Source organism: Mus musculus, chromosome 11, assembly GCF_000001635.26.
Source record: "Mus musculus strain C57BL/6J chromosome 11, GRCm38.p6 C57BL/6J".
NCBI classification, from domain to species: Eukaryota; Metazoa; Chordata; class Mammalia; order Rodentia; family Muridae; genus Mus; species Mus musculus.
The window spans coordinates 115,083,569-115,102,587 of NC_000077.6; the positions used below are offsets into that span (position 1 = coordinate 115,083,569).

The 19,019-nt window shown below is 47.5% G+C and overlaps 1 protein-coding gene across 4 annotated transcripts in view; it reads left to right on the forward strand.

Moving 5' to 3' along the window:
• The first annotated feature begins 7,762 nt into the window (after nt 1–7,762).
• Rab37 (RAB37, member RAS oncogene family) overlaps nt 7,763–19,019 on the forward strand; it is a 71,443-nt gene continuing 60,186 nt past the window's right edge. Inside the window, exon 1 of one of the 4 annotated variants that reach the window (XR_388502.4) lies at nt 7,763–8,364. Coding sequence is in view for 3 of the 4 variants with exons in the window: in XM_006533857.4 (XP_006533920.1) it covers nt 8,293–8,364 (72 nt within the window). In the remaining variant the exon portion in view is untranslated. The remainder of the gene's footprint in view (nt 8,365–19,019) is intronic. The other 3 variants (XM_006533857.4, XM_006533856.4, NM_001163753.1) reach the window with 3 other exon arrangements.

Here is a 19,019-nt window from a genome sequence, read left to right on the forward strand (position 1 = left end):
ATGTAGAGGAAACTCTTGGGAAAGGGGGAACAGCTGAGGGGCCAACTGTGGAGGGACCAGAGAGGCTCCTGGAGTCCCAGCCAGGGGGCTGTCTTCATAGTCAGGATGTTGAAGTAAATGTGACTCACGATGGAGTCATTAGATGCTTCCTGTACCACTCTGGAGTGGTGAGCCCTCTTAGCTCTGAGACCCTGACCCTTCCGATGGGATTACAAACCGAGTCGAGCTGAGCCGAGCCGAACCTGAAAAAGTCCCCGTGGTGGGAAGTTTTCAACTAAGGAGCAGAGCTAAGAAGCTCTGAATACACTTTCACAGTCTGAACTGGGTGTGAGCTGTGACTCTTCATGAGGAACGCCCTGGCAGGATGGACGGTGGCAACGCAGCTCTACCTGGGCCAGCATGGCTCAGGGGCTGCTGACCCAATGAGCCCGCTGCGTGAACTTTGTGGCACTTGCTGCCCTCGGGTCTCATTATGCAGCTCTGAGCTGGGAATGGTATCGTTACCAGCAGGTTACTGAGTGAGATTAAGTTAGATCCATTAAACAGGCAAAAGAGCCTGGCACGTGATTGCCACAGTACATGGTTCATTCATTATTCATCCCTGATTCTCTGGAAAGCATGTGCTAAGGGGGAAGACAAGGGACAATAACCATGTGGCAGCCCGTGTCCTGGAAAGTGACCTAAGTGACTGACTCTCTCTCTCTCTCTGTCTCTCTGTCGCTCTCTCTCTGATCTCCCTCCCTCTCTCTGTCCTCTCTCTTTTTCTGTCTCTGTCTCTCTACCCCCTCTATCTGTCTCTCTCTGCTCTCCCTCCCTCTGTCTGTCCTTCTCCCTCTTTCTCCCTCCCTCCCTCCTCTCCTTCACTATATAGCCCAGGCTGACCTCAAACTCACAGCTATCTCGCCCTAATGTCCTAAGTGCTAGGATTATAGATGAGTACCACTTGGGGCCTTTCTCAAGGATGAAGAGAGATGCAAGGTGACCCTGTCCTCGGTGAGCCTTCTCTGAGTCTCACCTCCTTGCTCTAGCCTTCTGTCACACTAAATCCATATTGTTCCCAATGACAATGCCCAGATGGAGCACACACAATGGGGCAGACTCCGTGCCAATGTGTCTAAGCATCCTTCATTTAATTTCCACAATAACCATAAAAAAGTCACGTGGAGATGAGCCTGGCAAAAGAGCAAACCAAGCTGCACACTCAGTAAAGGGCAGGTCGAGATGGGTCCAACGTTCGGGTTGTAGCTGCTTATGCTATCTCATCTCCTTCCCCGACGGCCCTTGTCACGTGGGATGAGCAGCCCTACCTGTCAGTCACGTGGAGCGCACTGCCGTCTGTCAGAGGCAGGAACTGTGGCTCTTTTGTCTGTGTAGCATGAGCGCTGGCAGAGGCCTGGCCAGGGGTGAGTGGATGAATGGGGAATGAGCCTCTCACAGCTCCCGGGAAGGAGCCGTAGTCACCATTGTTTTCTCTGGGTCAACCCGACCCATAGCCTCCATTCCCACCAGGGAGGACAGGCTGCGGTGGAGGACCCTGCCCCTCCCGTGCGGCCCTCACTATCGTGGAACTTAGCCATGGACCTGTACAAGCCCCTCCAGAAGGTAGAGAAACTGCCAGAACGCCATCCCATCTCCGAGCCACAAGGCTTTCTGCAGCATGAAAGCCCCGTGGAGTTTATCATGGAGTTCCCAATGAGCCTTGACCATTGGACTTAGCAGGTTGCCAGCCTGACGTTTATCAGCATGGTTCAGGCACAATTCCTTAATGACCCAGAATGCACCTGCTGCTTAATCTCCATGTCAGACACAGTTTAAAAGCTCAAGAATAGTATTCTGGATATGGATACATTCAGATGGGGGTGTGTGTCTGGTTTCTGTGTGTCTATGTGTCTGTGTGTCTATGTGTATGTGTGTGTTTGTATATCTGTGTGTTGTGTGTCATGTATGGACATTTGTGTATATGTGTGTGTCTGCGTGTGTCTGTGTGTGTATATGCATGTTTGTGTCCATGTGTGTGTATATATCTGCGTGTGTTTGTGAGTGTGTCTGTGTGTGTGCATGTTCATGTGTGTGTGTCTGTATATGTGTATGTATGGTTTCTGTATATGTGCATGTGTGTATGTGTGCACATATGTGCGCATATGTGTACATGTGTATGTGTGTGTTTGTGTGTGTACAAGTTCATGTGTGCATGGTTTCTGTGTTTGTGTGTGTGCACATACATGTGCATGGGTGTCTGTGTGTATCTATATGTATGTGTATGTTTGTGTGTCTGTGTGTTGTGTATCATGTATGCACACTTGTGTGTATGTGCATATGTATGTATGTGTGCGCATGTGTGTATGTGTGTGTGTTCATGTCTGTGTGTGTGTGTGCATCTGGTCTTTCTATATTTATGTGTGTGTATCTGGTCTTTTTGTGTCTGTATGTGTGTCTGTCTATGTGTATGTGTGTTTGTTTGTGTGTCTGTGTTTTGTGTATCATGTATGCACACTTGTACATATGTGTGCCTGTGAAAGCTAGAGTAGAACTTGGTCAGAGGAAGTAGGATTCTCATGGCTGTGATTCTGGAAACGACTCCTGATTCCAAGCTCCTTCCTTCTTCTTTGCTTCCTATCACAAGGCGAGTCCACACGCTCCCAATGCCATAATGTTCTGCCATAGATTTCCAGGATTGATGGAGCCAAGGACCAAAGAGCTTTGAGACAGACCTCCCCTGCTTCCGTTGCTTGTGATGGACACTTTGTCACAGCAATGCACAAGTGACTGGCACAGACAAGAAAGGAGCCATCCAGGGGGCGCAGCACCTGATACCTGAGAACCTCAGAAAATGGTAGCAACCACTAAGAGGCAGTAAACGATTTTACTCAGAGTTTCCAGGACAGAAGGCTCTCTTGGTTCCTTTTCTGTCGAGAAGCAACTCCAGGAAGCAAGGGCTTGTTGGGCTCACGGTTTAAGGAGATGCGATCAATCATGGAGGGGAAAGCATGGTGCCACCCCACTGAGCGTGCAGCTAGAACTCTCCATATTCTGGCAGAACAGGAAGCAGAGGGCAGACAGGAAGCAAAGCTGGGCCATAAACCCATGAGGTGTGCTCCCAGTGATGCCACTTCATCCAGAGAAAGTCCCCCTCTTAAAAGTTCCAGAACCTTCCAAAATGACACCACTGCCTAAGGAAACAAATATTCAAACATGAGCCAAAGGGGGGGACATTTCATCTTCAAACTGGAGAGATGGTATTTTCAATTTGGCGGGGTCTACTGTTCACCCAGCAGAATATGGAGGAAAAAAAAAAAGGCACGGACTTCAATAGATTTATATGAGCTCTGAGAACCCTAGGGATCAAAAATGTAAAAGCACTCCCTAAAGTAAATACTGCAGTGGACCTTTTGAGCATCTGTCTTTTCCCAGCTCAGATGTCTACTTTTACCCGTGGGAGCGTTTACTACTCTTTTCTTTTCTAAAACACTAACTCTATCACTTAAAAAATGTGGAGGGCTGAAGAGACAGAGCAGCAATTAAAAGCTCCTCTCGCAGAGAAACGAGTTCTGTGGGTTTAGTCCCCAGCACCACATGGCACTCATCCATAACTCCAGTCCTAGGGAGTCCAACTCCCTCATATCAGCGTCATGATATATTAATGCCAAGACATATCTGCACCATGACATATCAGCACCATGACATATCTGCACCATGACATATCAGCACCATGACATATCAGCACCATGACTTACTGGTACCATGTCTTATCAGCATCATGACATATTGACACAAGAAAGGTCCCCTAGGACACTAATAGTGACAGACACAGAGTTTGAGGTGTCAAAATCTGACTGTAACATCTATGCAATTCTTCTGCAAATATAAAATCATTTAAAAACCAATAGTTTTCCAGAATCATGCCTATTGATATAGGGTGGGGAAGAAATAGAGAGGGGGAAAGAGAGGAAAAGAGGAATGGGGTATCAATGCACTGTCTCACACCCAGGAGACTCAAGAAAAAGGATCTACTATTAACAAAGCAATGCATGAGGGACAGTGAGATGGCGCAGAGGACAGAGGTGCTTGTGGCCAAGCCCAACAACCTGAGTTCAATTCCTGGAACCCACATGGTGGAGAGAGAATCAGCACCACAAATGTGTCCTCTGCCTCTACATGTGTACCAGAGTGACCACACATAGACACAGAAACTACAGACACACACACAACATGCAAATGCTCTCACACACACATGTACACATGCACACACAAGCACACACACACACACACAAGCACACACATGTGTACACATGCACACACACAAGCACACACATGTACACATGCACACACACACAAGCACACACATGTGTGCATACACACATGCACACACATGTACACACACAAAGAAACCCTATATCAAAAAGAAACCAAAAGAAGAAAGAAAGAAAGAAAGAAAGAAAGAAAGAAAGAAAGAAAGAAAGAAAGAAAGGAAGGAAGGAAGGAAGGAAGAGGGGGGAGGAAGAGAAGGGGGCTGAGAGGGAAGGAAGGAAGGAAGGAAGGAAGGGAGGAAGGAAGGAAGGAAGGAAGGAAGGAAGGGAGGGAGGGAGGGAGGAAGGAAAGCAGGCAGGCAGGCAGCTGAACAAAGCGGGGGAAGCAAGCTAAAAACCCTGTTATTCTGTGGTCTCTGCTTGGGATCCAGTCTCCAGGTTCCTGCCTTCATCTCCCCATAATGGAAGTACAAGATGAAATAGAGTTTTTTCTCCCCAAGCTGGAACATTCCAGAGGAAGGAGGAAAAGGGCAAAGAGAGTGGATGCGGGGTATGATACAAAAAGAACAAAAATAGCCAAGTCACACACATAATCCCAGCAGTCAAAAGGTTGAGGCAGGCGCATAATGAATTGGAGGTAAGACTGGGCTGCATAAAAAACCCTTGTCTAAAAAGAAAAGAAAAAAAGAGAAGGGGGAGGGGGGGACTCAACGCAACAACAAAAATACAAATAAAATAAGCAAAACTAGACCCAGCAAGATGAGTCAGTGAGCGGAAGCAGGACTCGCTGCTGGAGTGGTCTCGACTCTTAAAAGGAGAGCGGCCCAAAGAGAAGGATTCAAAGAATGTTAAATCTTTGTAAATTAGCGTTTTAACTTTAAAAGTTTTCAAAAAGACCTGGAATCAGAAATTGAAGACTACAGATATTTGGGTCCCCCCTCCTCCCCCCAAAAAATACTGCTTCAATTCTAAACTTGGGTTTTTGTGTCAACAGGTAAAAAGCCGGAAATCGTCGTTCCCAGATAAACATCAAGAAAAAGCTGGGCAAATTGAAAATCAATAACATTTCTTGGCCCATCTGGGAATTGAGTTTGCAACTGCTACCCTGAAATCCGCAGAGCCAATGAACTCCGAAAGCCACAGCTGAGGTCTGCCCCTACGGAGCAGAAGCCACAGCCCCGTGGGCAGGCTTACCTGCTGATGCGGAGGACACCATCTAGAGCTAGAGACAGGATGTGGATGGACCTGAGTGGGACTGCCACCCACGAGTCAACAGACTTCCTGATTACACTGGAGGAGGCTCCCCTTCATCGGTGAACGAGCAGGGCTCTAGCATGAAAACCGTGCGTGCAGCTGGAAAGGCTGCGAATCACAGGCCCATTCTCTATGAGTAGAGAGCGGCGTGGGGGAGCCCCGTGTCAAGAGGGGGAAAATGCTGGAAGGGTTTTAATAATCTCTGGATGTATTTAAGATAAGTTGATAATGTGTTCAGGGCTCTTGTTTAAAAAAAAAGAAAGCAGCGTGCACAATGTGTGAGCGAGATGAGCAGCAAGAATATTAAGTCTGACAGAGGGGCTCAGGAGTTGGCTCAGTGGTTAAGAGCACTACTCCTCTTCAGAAGGCTGGCTCGGTTCCCAGCACACGCATAATGGCTCATAACCACCTGTAAACCCAGTTCCAGGGGATCTGATACCGTCTTCTGGCCTTCATGGGTTTCTGCGTGCATGTAACTGCATAAGTTTATGCAGGTGCACACACATACACATAAATCTTTAAAGTCGATATTTGCTAAAAGTGTAACGGCAGTGGTCTGACTGGCCTCGGCAGCTGCCTAGACATGCCTGAAGAAAGAAATGCCAAGGTTGGAGACAAAATTCCCAAATGAAAATGCAGAGGCCCAGTTACCTAATAGATGAGACATTGCCTTCTCCCGAATGAAAATACAAAGAGGAGAAGAAAAGTAATAGATAATCCAAGAACACTGCCATAATTTCAAACGCCATAGCATATGTGTAACGAGAATGTCAAGAAAGTAAACTTTTTTAAAAGCAGAAGAAATCTGTGGAGTCCTAGTTACTGAGAATTTTCCAAAAGTGGTTACTTAAACATCAAACAGAATATGTTTTAAATATTAATTTTTAGCTATAAAAGATTTGTTTTTATTTTTTAATTATGTGGATGTAGATACCGTGCACATGAGTGCAGTACCCATGTTAGCCAGAAGAGGGCGCCAGCTCCCCTGGAGCTGGAGTCACAGGCGGTTGTGAACTGCCCACATGGGTGATGGAAACCAAACCACAGCCTCCTGAAAGAGCAGTTTGCACTCATGATCACTGAGCCATTTCTCCATGCTCCCATAATCCTATTTTAAAATCCTACATCAAGTCGCATCATTTCCAAAGGGCACCAAGAACGTAAAGATCATGAAAGACCGAAGGAGGGGGAAACAACCTTCACACAGGGATTAGAACAAACGGTTTCAGCAAGCATCTCATCAGAAAATATGCAAGAAAGAGAGAGTAACGCCAGTTTTTCAAGTGCTTATGGGGGTGCTTGTCAACTTAAAATCTATCCAGATTTTCTCAGGCAAACAACCGAGAGACTTATCAGACAGAATCAAACTGTAACCATCAGAGAGCTCCTGTGGTGTTTAGAGACAGTCACCAGAGCTCTGTCTTCTCGCCCAGAGAGTATCCAACCTGCATTTACTGAGCTCTGAGTAGATCCTGGGCATTCTCCAGGCACGAGAATTAACTCACTAAATCTTCAGAACCGGGACTGGAAAGATGGCTCAGCAGTTAAGAGTGCTTGCAGTGTTGCAAAGGACTCCTGCTCCATTCCCACATACCCACATATCCAGCATCTCACATGTCTGTAACTCTGAGGGATCCTATACCCTCTTCTGACTTCTGTGGGCACCCTCGCCATGTGTGCAGATACACACAGATACACATAAAAATAAAAGAAATATTGGGGGGGGGGAGATTTTGTTTTTGCTTATGAGACATAGTCTGACCATGTTGCCCTAGCTAACCTGGAACTGACTATGTAGAACACACTGGCCTTGAACGCACAGAGCTCCGCCCACCTCTACCTATGCATTCTGAAGGCATGTGCCACCACACCTGGCAAAACAAGTCTTAAAAAAATATTCACAGCAACACCACAAGTATTATAGTCATCTCTATTTATTTCTTTGGCAGTACTGGGATCAGAACTGTGAGCTTCGCACACATTAAGCAAGCACTCTACCACTGAACTAGAGCCCCCACCTCCCCGAGCCCCTTAGGAAAGATTAAGTGTTTGGCCCAATGTTATGACTTTCAAAGTTGAGATCAGAATTCAGGATCCTGTGCCCTTACCAACCTGCCTTTCCTGAGCCATCTGTTCTTAACTTTGGGGTCATCTACCTTGAGGGGGGGTCTGTATGCTCTCCCTAAGCTGAGCAGAAGTTTGCCTATTTCAAAAACCTCAGCCACCACTTTCTATGAGCCTCCACCAGCCTCACTTAGACCAGTTATTTATCTCCTGGAGGAAACTGTCTAGAGACGAAAGGGAAAGCAGCGCCAGCACCGCAGGAGAGGAGAGCTGTGTTGAGCTGTGGGGGAGATGCTGGGTCACTGAAGATGGGGAACCGCGAGCTCCGGTACCGGTACCGCAGCGCGACGCAGCTGATCCTCCGGAACGCGATGCGCACGTATTTCCCTCTACTAGCCTCAAAATCTTGTGTGGCTCCCAGCATCTTTTGAGTCACAAGACAGGTGATCCCGGGCTACGAGTATCTCAGAACTCTGGTCCCGGGTGCACAACAGAGGCGATTCCCCTGCTGAACTCTGGAATCTTTCGCAGTGAAGGGTCTGGGGAGAACCTGTCGGGCCCCGCCCCGCGCCACCTTAGGAGCTGTCCAGTGCTGACCACGGATGCCTCCGGGCCCCCGGGGTGCTGGGACCAGAGCCTGCCGCGCCCCGCAGAGCCTGGCCTGAGCTGCTGGGAGCGCTGACGCAGAGCGCTGGGAGAGCTGGGAGCAGTTGGCTCTGAGCTGGACATGGATCTGCAGAGACCGGACTCCTACCAGGGCGGAGCTGGCCCTCATTTCAGCGAGCATGTCCTACACAAGGTAAAACTCTCCTCCAGGCGCCCACCTCAACGCCGGAAGTTCTCTCTGTTCCCCTGACTTTTGCTTTGGGACTTGAGAAACTAGCTGGTGTCTGTGATCCTGGGCAAAACCCTCTGTGTGATCCTGTTTGATGCTTAAAAGAAAAAATACGTGCGCGCTGGGGGAGGGGACGCCTCCAGAGGCCCAGACTATTGGAGGCTGCATTCATTCATTCAGTTAACCCTCCCCTCCCCGCACACGCATCTCCTTTTCTCTTCCTTTCCTCTGTCATTTGAAATCCTGTGCACAAGTGTCTGAGCTCTTCCTAAGCCTTGTGGGAGACTGCATTTCTCCTCCCGGGTGTGTCTGTAATCTCCAACTTCATATAATCTGCAGGCAGAGGTCCACCTGGCTGAAACAGTCACAAATAGCAGTGATCTGTAGCTGGGTGTGGAAGTGCACGTCTGTAATTCTAGTACTTGCTGGAGGCAGATGATGCTGGGAAATCATGAGTTCAAGGCCAGCTTGGGCTACCTAGGGAGTTCCAAGTCAGTCTTGGCTATGTCAAGCCAAAACCCAAGAGCTGTGTGTGTGTGTGTGTGTGTGTGTGTGTGTGTGTGTGTGTGTGTGTGTGAGAGAGAGAGAGGGGGGGCGGGGGGGAATGAGATTAGTGTTCAAATTGCAGACAGATTGCTGTATTCAAAATAGATGCCCCCCCACCAAGAGATCTACAGATGCAAGCTTTGAAATAACCTGGTTTGTCCTTCTCTGTCTTAAAATTAAAGCCCAGAGATGCAAAGTGACTAAAAGCCAGGGACTGTGAGTTCAAAAATGAGTCTCCTGTTCACTGCACCCCTACAGAACCTCTCAGCAGAGAGTGTGGTCCCAGGGCCAGCAATGTGAGTGTTACCTGGGAGTCTGTTAGGAAGCAACATCTCAGACTGCTGGATGATTCTGCGTTTTAACAAGTTCCCAGGAGGGTAAGCATGGGCATCTAAGTTTCAGATGTGGGCCTTGTGCCCTGCTGGCTAGTTCTCATCCGAATGACAGGAAATTCACTGGCAGGGGAGCAGGTACATTCGAGGAAGTTGACTGTCTTTTCCCTCTAACTCTCTGAATACTTAGAGCCCAGAGAAGGGGAAGTCTGGGGGTTTTAGAACCATTCGTGTGATGTAAACAAGAATAATGTCTGTATTCCTGGAGGGAGGCTGTGAATGTAGCCCATTGTAAAGCATATAGAAACAAAGGACCAGAGGACAGGTCGATGACAAACCAGCTTAGTGACTAAATATAATAAATAGATGGGTCTCTCTAATATTAAAAAAGTACTTATTTTTACTTTATGTGTATAGGCGCTCTCTCTACATGAAAGTCCACATAGCATTTGCATGCAGTGCTGCCAGAGACCAGAAGAGGGCATCAGATTCCATGGAACTGGAATTACAGACTGTTGCAAACCACCATGTGGGTGCTTGAAATAAAACCCGGGTCCTCTGGAAGAGCACTTCACCACTGAGCAGTCTCTCCAGCCCCAGGGTCTCTCTCTAGTTTTTAAGCATGATACAAAGATATAAATATTCATTTTTGAAAGCTTTAAGATTGGGAAGTCAGGGTTTTCAAATTATCGATTAGATATAGTCTTTCCTGCTTCTCTCAGCTACACGTGAAGTCCTTGGCTTCCTTTGGGCTCTATGGTCACCAGAAAAAGAGTGATATTATTCTAGCAGGTCTTATTCTGCCTCAAAACAATTGTCCAACTTACTACAGTGAACAGCTAACCTTTGCAATGCGGTTATGTCTGGTCAGAAGCTCAGCTTGAATTCTCCATGGTATTTAATGTAGTGATGTGTGAGTGTGAGTGTGTGTGTGTGTAAGGAAATTGCTTGCTATACAGTACTGGCAACCTTCCTTGTAATAATTTTAACATTTCACATGACATCATCATCATCATCATCATCATTATTATTATTATTATTATTATCATTATTATTATTATTGTGATCCACCTACAAAATCCTTTGTAAAGGGTCAGGGCACCGACCCTGTGGGATTGTTTTAATGTTGCATTACACTATAGTCTACAAAAATCCTGTTGATTCATTAGAATGGATACAGGAGCGGCAGGTCTAATTAGTGGCTAGAATTTGTATGTGTGTATGGCGTTCACCTATACGTTTGAGTACCTGAGCAGACGTGTATAGAGACCACCAGGTGGTGTCCAGTGCCGTCTTCTGGTGCCACACATTCATAAGGTGAAGCCACTGTGACTAGAGGAAGGACTGAAACTGGAGGTTCAGCTGCGTCAGATTCAAGCCCCAGCCAGTGCCAGCCAAATAAGAGCTGGAAAGGTCTTGTAGGCAGAGGCAACGTTTATTAAACAGCTCTCTCTGATGAGTGATGTGCAAGTCCGTCAGAAGCATGTGAGTTACATCCCCCTGGAGAGGCTGGATTTAAAATAAGTGGGGAAGTGCTGGTTCAGTACAGATTCAGACCATCTAAAAAGCATTATTATTATTATTATTATTATTATTATCATTATCATCATCATCATCACCATCACCACCATCACCAGCATCACCATCATCACCATCATCACCATCACCACCATCACCATCATCACCACCATCACCATCATCACCATCATCACCATCATCTAGTATCTCCCATTGACCCAGGAGCTCAGCAGCTGGATAGACTGGCTGGTCAGTGAACTCCTAGGATCCCCTGTCTCCACCTCCTAGTGCTGGGATTGACATGACAGCCATGGCCCTTCACACCTGGCTCTTGATGTGGGTGCTCAGGAGGAAAACTTGGGTCTTCGCATTTGTGTGTGGCAAGCACTTTACCCACTGAGCCATCTCTCTAACCTTGTTTTATTTTTACTTTTTGAGACAAGGTCTCACTCTTCAGTCCTAGATGGCCTGGAGCTCATTATAGAGATGAGGCCTTCACAGAGCTGGGCTTGTCTCTGCCTTTGGGATGCTGAGATTAAGGGTGTGTGCCAGCATGCTAGGTCCTGTTGTGTTTTTCAAGATAGGGTCGCATGTAGCCTAGGCTAACCCTATCCTCATGACCCGTGTGCTGGGATTCTAGGCAGACAGCACCATTCCCAGTTTGGGGTGGGTGGTTGTTTGTTAGTTTGGTTGGTTAGTTTGGTTTGATTTGGTTTTGGTTTTGATTTCACTCTAAAGACTTATTTATTTTAATTATATGTGCATATATATATATATATATATATATATATATATATATATATATTTGTATGTCTGTACACGGTGTGCATGCCTGATGCAAATGAAGGTCATAAAAAGACATAGGATCCTCTGGAAAGGGGGTCACAGGTGGTTGTAAACCACCACGTGGGTGCTGGGACTCAAACCTAGGTCCTCTGGAAGGGCAGCCAGTGCTCCTCACCACTGAGCCGTCTCTCCGGCTCCCTAGTCAGAATTTCTAAAAAGCAAACTTTTTACAGAAAAATAGCAAAAGCGCTAAATCTCACGTGGGCTCCTTGATGGATTACTAAGAAGACAACACATCTGGGCACCAGCTCTCAGGTGAACCTGGCCAGCTTCCCGGAAAGCCCCTGCCTGGCTCCTTTCCACGGTCCTTCCTCTTCATCTCTAGAAAGCCCTCTCCACAGCCCTCCTTCTCCTCCCAGAGATCAGCTGCAGAGGCAGAGGACCCTCCAGTGTTGTAGAAGAGCCATGTAGGATGGTCTAGAAGCTTACCACACAAGAAGCAGCAGGGCATGCTGGGAAGAGGTGCCCTGGCTCGAGCTCCCTCTGCCCCTCATTTGACTTTTAGCAACATTAGTAAGTCTTACTTATCTCCTTTTCTTACTTGCTTTTTATGATTTTTAGTTGGCACACAAGCAAGAGGGTTTTGTTGTAACTTCTTTGTTGTGTGTCGATCATCACTCTCTCTCCTTCTCTCTACAGCCCACCCATACAGGCTTGCTTCCTAAGCTATGAAAGATCAGTTGGCTTACTGTGGCTTTTCTGGTTTGTTTTGTTTTTATGTATATGAGTAGTACACTGCCACCAGAAGAGGGCATCAGATCCCATTACAGATGGTTGTGAGCCACCATGTGGTTGCTGGGATTTGAACTCAGGACCTCTGGAAGAGCAGTCAGTGCTCTTAACCACTGAGCCATCTCTCCAGACCCCTGCTTACTGTGTTTTGAGTATGGAGGTCAGACACCATAATGCTAAGTATGGGTGTAATCTTGAGAATATGGAACAGAGTCAATAAATGGCCGTTGCTGTTAAAGCACATATCTTGGGCTTCAAAGTAACTTCAGTGGGTATCGCATTGAGTTACCACCTAAAATGATGCTTTGTGAGAAAGCAGTAGTTCCAGACCCTGAAACTCAGACACATATGCACACGCACATGCACACTCATGCACACGCACGCACACGCACACACATACATAGACACTCCCACAGGAACAGCTCACATGAACCACCCGTGGAGAAAGTATGACTTCAGTGCCAACATCCAGCCCTAGCTTCCCAGTGGAAATGTCTCCCTTCTCAGGGATGGGAGGCATGAGATGTGTGCTGAACCCCATGAAGGTCAAGGTTCACTTCTGGGACTGAGGTTTTTCACTTGAGCTTCAGCCAGTCCTGACACTGGGAGCCTGGACCAGAGGAGCACAAGTCACTCTTGAGAGACACACAGAGTGGGGACCTGGTGCTGGGAACTTGGGGAGACACTCAGTTCATCAGTCAAACGCTTAGAGCTTTTAAATAGAGTTTCTATTGTTCTCACAAATCTGAATATTTGATGCAACTAAATAATTTAAAGCGTATGGACAACCATGCCGCACTCTTCTCAGAGAACTCTCCATCCTGTCTTGCAACCAGGTCGCTGTCTAGAGCCCTGCAGGGCCACAACAGCAGGGAGGGGCTCAGAAGCAGCTCCTGACTTGGAGCCTTGCAGTTCCTGGCCTGACCTTGAGTTCTAGGCACAAAGGGTGGAGCTTTGGGCCCAGACAAGGCAGGACATGGGGACTTCAGTTCCTGCTTACTCGAGCTAAGCTTGTCCCAAGAGGGTCAAGCAATTAATTACTAAGCTGAAATGAGCCTCCTCCCTGCATCTCAGAAAAACAAGGAGGGGAGAAAGACATGGTTGCTCATTCATTTGTCCCAGGCTCCTCGGTCTTTGTTGAATGATATTAGCAGAGAAAGAAGAGCAGAGCGTCTGAGGCTGCTCTGGTACCTCCTCTAGTGTGTGGCATAGAGGGGAGGGAGGAGCTCTCGGCCACACCCTGTCCTCTCTGGCACTTCCATCTGTCATAGCTCTTGCTTTGTGATGTTTCCATCCCATGGTAACCCACACACCAATCTATTCGTTCATCAAACATATATTAAGCATTCCAAACTGTAAGGCTCTACACTTGGGGCTCGACAGAGCACATGCCATGCAGGCATGAGGGCCTAAGTTTGATCCTAGTATCTGTATACAACCCAGACATAGCAGGGCGGGCCTGTAGTCTCAGTGCTGGGGGATCCTTGGGGTTTACTGGCCACAGTAGCTAGCTAGCAGTGAGCTCCAGGTTCGACAACACAGCATGATACATGAAAGAGGAAGACTCTCAAGATCAGACCCTGGCAAGCACACACTCATCACTAATACACACATTCACACACACATACTCATCACTAACACTCATACACACTCATCACTAACACACACTCACACACATACTCATCACTAACACACACTCACACACTCATCACTAACACATTCTCACACTCATCAATAGCACACACACTCATCACTAACACACACCCACACCCACTCATCACCAACACATTCTCACACTCATCACTAACAGTCATCACTAACATTCTCACACTTATCACTAACATGTTCTCACACTCATCACCAACACATTCTCACACTCATCACTAACACTCACATTTATCACTAACACATTCTCATACTCATCACTAACATACCCATCACTAACACGTTCTCACAGTCATCACTAACACATACACTCACACACTCATCACTAACACACACTCATCACTAACACACACTCTCATACACACATCACTAACATACTCACACACGTACAATTTGCTTTAAGATTACATCTGTTGTCTCAAATGCCTTAATAAAGGCTCAGGAGCTGGAGTGGGATAGCCCAGGAAGAAATGACCACTTCCAACACGATTTTGAAATGTCCCCTCTCACTTAGCCTCTGACTAAAGTTAACATCTAAAACTGGGTGTCACAGTTGCACACCTGTAAGGCTAGCACTTGGACGGCTGGGACAGAGGGATCTTTAATCCAAGGCCAACCTGGGCTACATATTGAGACTCTGGCTCAAACAAACAAGTCACTATCTAAAACAGACAGAATCCCAAACACCAGCCAGCCTTCCCCCTCCACTGAGCTGTCACCCACAGGTCTCAGAGAAGGCTGCATAAAGCAGGATTGTTCATGAGAGGACCCACCCCCACTCCAAGTTACTAGGCAAAGACAGACCAGTGGAAGACTGTACCCAGTATTCTGTCTTCCTCTACAAATCCTTTATCCCTCAAAGACATCTTTGTCAATTAAAACAATGTAAATGGAACATAGTGTTATGGCCAAAAGACCCAAATCCACAAGAAAACGCTGCTCTGTGTGTGGACAGATACCATTTTTAAGCGGAGGGAACAGCTCCAATTCTTGCCAGATTTTCAACCCCAACTCAAGAAGCAGCCAGAAAGCCAAGGAGAGCAGGCTGCTGGCTGTATGGTGTTCCCATTTGCTCGCTTTCCTCTCGCGGGCGCTCAGAAGGCTCTGGATAAATAAAGGAAGTGCAGGCTACATCACTGGCAATCTGGAGCCATCTGGGTCTCCCCAGGGCTGAGGAGCTGGCCCTGCCCAGTTCCCAGAGCAGGCAGCTGGCGTGGGGAGAGGCGCTGACTTGTTCCTTGGGATAATTTTAACAGGAAATGATGCTGACCTGATCCAGCGCTAGTGACTTTCCCAGTGCCCCCAACATCCTCGGACAACCCTTCCCCTTTAATTCCCATCCCCATTAATTCCCAAAACCCCCCTTTAATTTTAGGACTCTGGGGTATTTTCTGAGTAAATATTGGAGCTTCACCAGCTTGGGGTGCTGTTTTCTCTTGTGAGCTGGTCTGAGGAAAAGGTAATGCTGATGTACATATATTTGTGCGTGTGTGCATGCCTGTACGTATGGATTTGTGTGCATGTCTGTAGGTATGGATTTGTGTGCACATGGTATAGGTGTATATGTATGTGTGTGCATGGTGATTTCTACTCCCAGAACCCAGTGGGACTCTGACTTTTTCCACATAAGACCCTGGGGACTCCAAATTAAAGGGAAGCCACTCAGGAGAGGACAATGAGAAGCATTTGGAAAGTCACAGCCATGCTACATCCCACTGAGCTGGATGTAAACAGAGGTGAATGCCAGGCTGGGCAAGTGTCGAGCACGATACTTACAGCGGCACTAAATTTATCCCAAAGCGCTGTTTGTTTCCTTCCTCACCGGCCTCAAGCAAGACACAAGTCCCCAGGGATGCAAGGTGACTGTAACATCACGGCTCCCTTGTTGAGTTGTGGGGTGCTGAGGGACACTGTTTCCTAGCAGAGTCCAGCACGGGCCCTCCTCCCATCTACCAACCGGAAGAGATCTTCTAGCCCAAGTGAGAGAGCTGCAAGCCAGTAGCAAACAACAGGTCTGGAGCCTTCACCTCTCAGTGACCCCAGCAATCAGCCCCAGACCTCGGCCTGCGCCTGGAGACACACATGGTACAATTCAAATCAGCCAGCTGTTGAGACCGAACTCTCCCGGTCAACAGTTCCTACTTCCCTGAAACCAAAGCCCACGCCCTCCTCCTTACGTGAATGTCCAGTTCTCGGTTGATGGATTGACGTAGGATAAGAAGGGTGTTGTTTAACAATCTGGGCTTCACCAAATACCACTGGTGTGCTTTCAGGTATCTGAAGCCACATCACCAGGTATGCATGAGAGCTTGCACATGTGTATACACACATACTCACACACACTCACACACACACATACATAAACACACACAAACACACATATGTCTCTCCTGAGTAGCTTCCCTTTAATTTGGAGTCCCCAGGGTCTTTTGTGGAAAAAGTCAGAGGCCCACTGGGCTCTGGGAGTGGAACTCACCATGCACACACATACACATATGCCTTGTGCACACAAATCCATACCTACAGACAGGCACAAACACATATACACAAAAATACATACATATACACCACCTCTCTCTAAGTGATAATAATAAGCATTTTCTCTGCATTATCTGGTTTTGTTTTGAGTCTGAGGATTTTTTTTTGTTGTTGTTGTTGTTTCAGAGACAGGGTCTCCCAAGGTAGCCCTAGGTGGTCTTCACTATCCTCCTGCCTCAGCTTCTCAAGAGCTGTGGTGACAGGTGTATGGCTGCCGCACACCCAACTCTTGTGGGCCTTTCAACAGTAAACCTTTCGCTTCCTCTTCTTCCTTGCCTCTCTGTTTAAATCTTGCCCCCATGCCATGCCCTAGTGAGTCTTGGGTTTTAAAACAAGCAGAAAAGTTCCAGGGGACAATCAGGACTCGTGGACCCTGCCTCTCCGGGGGACCCCTACACTCACACTGAGAAATCAAAACAGGGAATGAAACTGGACTGCAAATTGATTACCAGTGAAGCAAGGCCCGGGGAATTCTTCCTCTTTTGAGGCAGACACAGACCTTCATCCCTGTGTTCTTCCTTCTTCCCTAGGATCCACTCTAATAGTCTGCTCACTTCTGAACTGTGAAGTGTTGAAATCATGTCTTCACCGTAGTCTAGAGGGACCTAGCAGAACTCATAATTATTAATACAGTTGATTTTTAAAATACATGGTTCCTGTAAAGCAGTTTACAGTTCACAACCTCTTTCTTTAAATATATGCTATGACACTCTCCTACCACACGCCTTGGGAGGAACTGTCATCATTAATTCTGTATTATAGCTGGGAAAATGGAAACCAGATGGGAAAAAAAAAACATTTATGTGCCGAAGGGCACAGCTGGAATTGTGGAAACTCTAATAATTACGGCAGACACGTACAGGGCAGGCCCTTCGACAGAGTGGGGACCGCTCCAAGCATTTACATCTGAGCTCATAAAGTGGACAGTCGCCCTACTTGGTCTCATTTTACAGACATTAAGATGGCTAAGTTTATATACACCCAAGAGTGGAGTGCGGAGGGACAGAGTTGAGAAGGGACAGGAGCTTTGACAAGAAGGTCACCTGCTTGTCACTGAGATTACAGATGTGTGCTACTGTGCTCGGATTCACTTGAGTTCTGGGGATTTGAACTCAGGTTTAGGCAAGCTCTCTGCATGCTGAGCCACCTCCACGGCCCCCATAGAATCAGCTTTGCTCTGTCTCTCCGGGCAGGTTTTACCCAGACTCTCATGACCCTGTATTGCTCTAGATGCCAGGCCATATTATAATTAAGAGGCCATCTGCTGAGGGAAAGGGGGCTTGCAGGATTCAGCCTGATGAGGTGTTGACACTCTCTCCCCTCTATGAGGCTCTACAGCCCCTGGGACCCCTTTATCCTCTTCCTCACCTGACCTCTGCCTCTGTGTGTGTGCATGGACGGCAGTCCAGTCTTTCCACGTTTACATTTCCCATCATCCTCTGAGGAACCACTTGACTGAGAGCTGGAGATTGCCCTGGATATGACCTGGTTGCCAGAGTGGGGAGCGGGAGGGATGCTTCCTCTCAGGGTCTGCTGTCTATCCGTCATGCCCAGACTTGTCATTTCACTTTCCTGCCTCTATTCCAGCCAGGGCCAATGCAAGGCCCTAGGGATTCAGGGCTTGAGAACCACGAAAGACACAAAGCAGCAATAGCAAGGCCCTTTCCTTACATCCACTATGACCCTCACTCTGGATGCACCACCCGGAATAGTTACCGTTTCTGGTTGGGGATTTTGAAACAAAGTTGCAAGGTCAAGAGCCTTCCCTCCCACCCCCAGAAAGCTGAGTGAGTTCAGCAGATTTGCATGTTGGAAAATGGCTCAGAGGGTGGTGGCTCAGGCAACGTGATACATAGACCCTGATTCCTCTGAAGACTCCTTAAAGGTCAAGGACTTGAGTCTCACATAGTTTATGTTCGTTTTGAGGGAGGCCAAGTAAGTGCTGCTCTCTGAAACCTAGCTCTAGGGCCCAATTAAATGACTAATTTCAGGGGCTATAAAACAACAGGTGTGGACTGCCAAGAGGGCTCAGTGGGTGAAGGTGCTTGCCACCAAGTACGATGATCTGAGTTCGATCCCAGGATGTTGCATTGAGGAGAGAGAACAGATTCCTAAAACCCATCCCCTAACACCCACATGTGTACTGTGATGCACGTGCATACGCACGCGCACGCGCACACACACACACACACACACACACACACACACACACACACACACACAGTGGAAACTCCCTCAGATCCAGGATAAGTCTTACCCATGAAGGTCAGAATGACTTTGGATCCCCAGATCAAGGATACCTTCAAGCTCATTTCTAAAAAAAGGAAAAAGTTCTCAGCAACGGTCCAAGTTACTCCTGGAGCAGAGACCTGTGACCGAAGCTTGTCAGAGTCCATGGCTGCTGAGACCACATGACCTCCAGGTGCTCATCCTCCGGGCCCT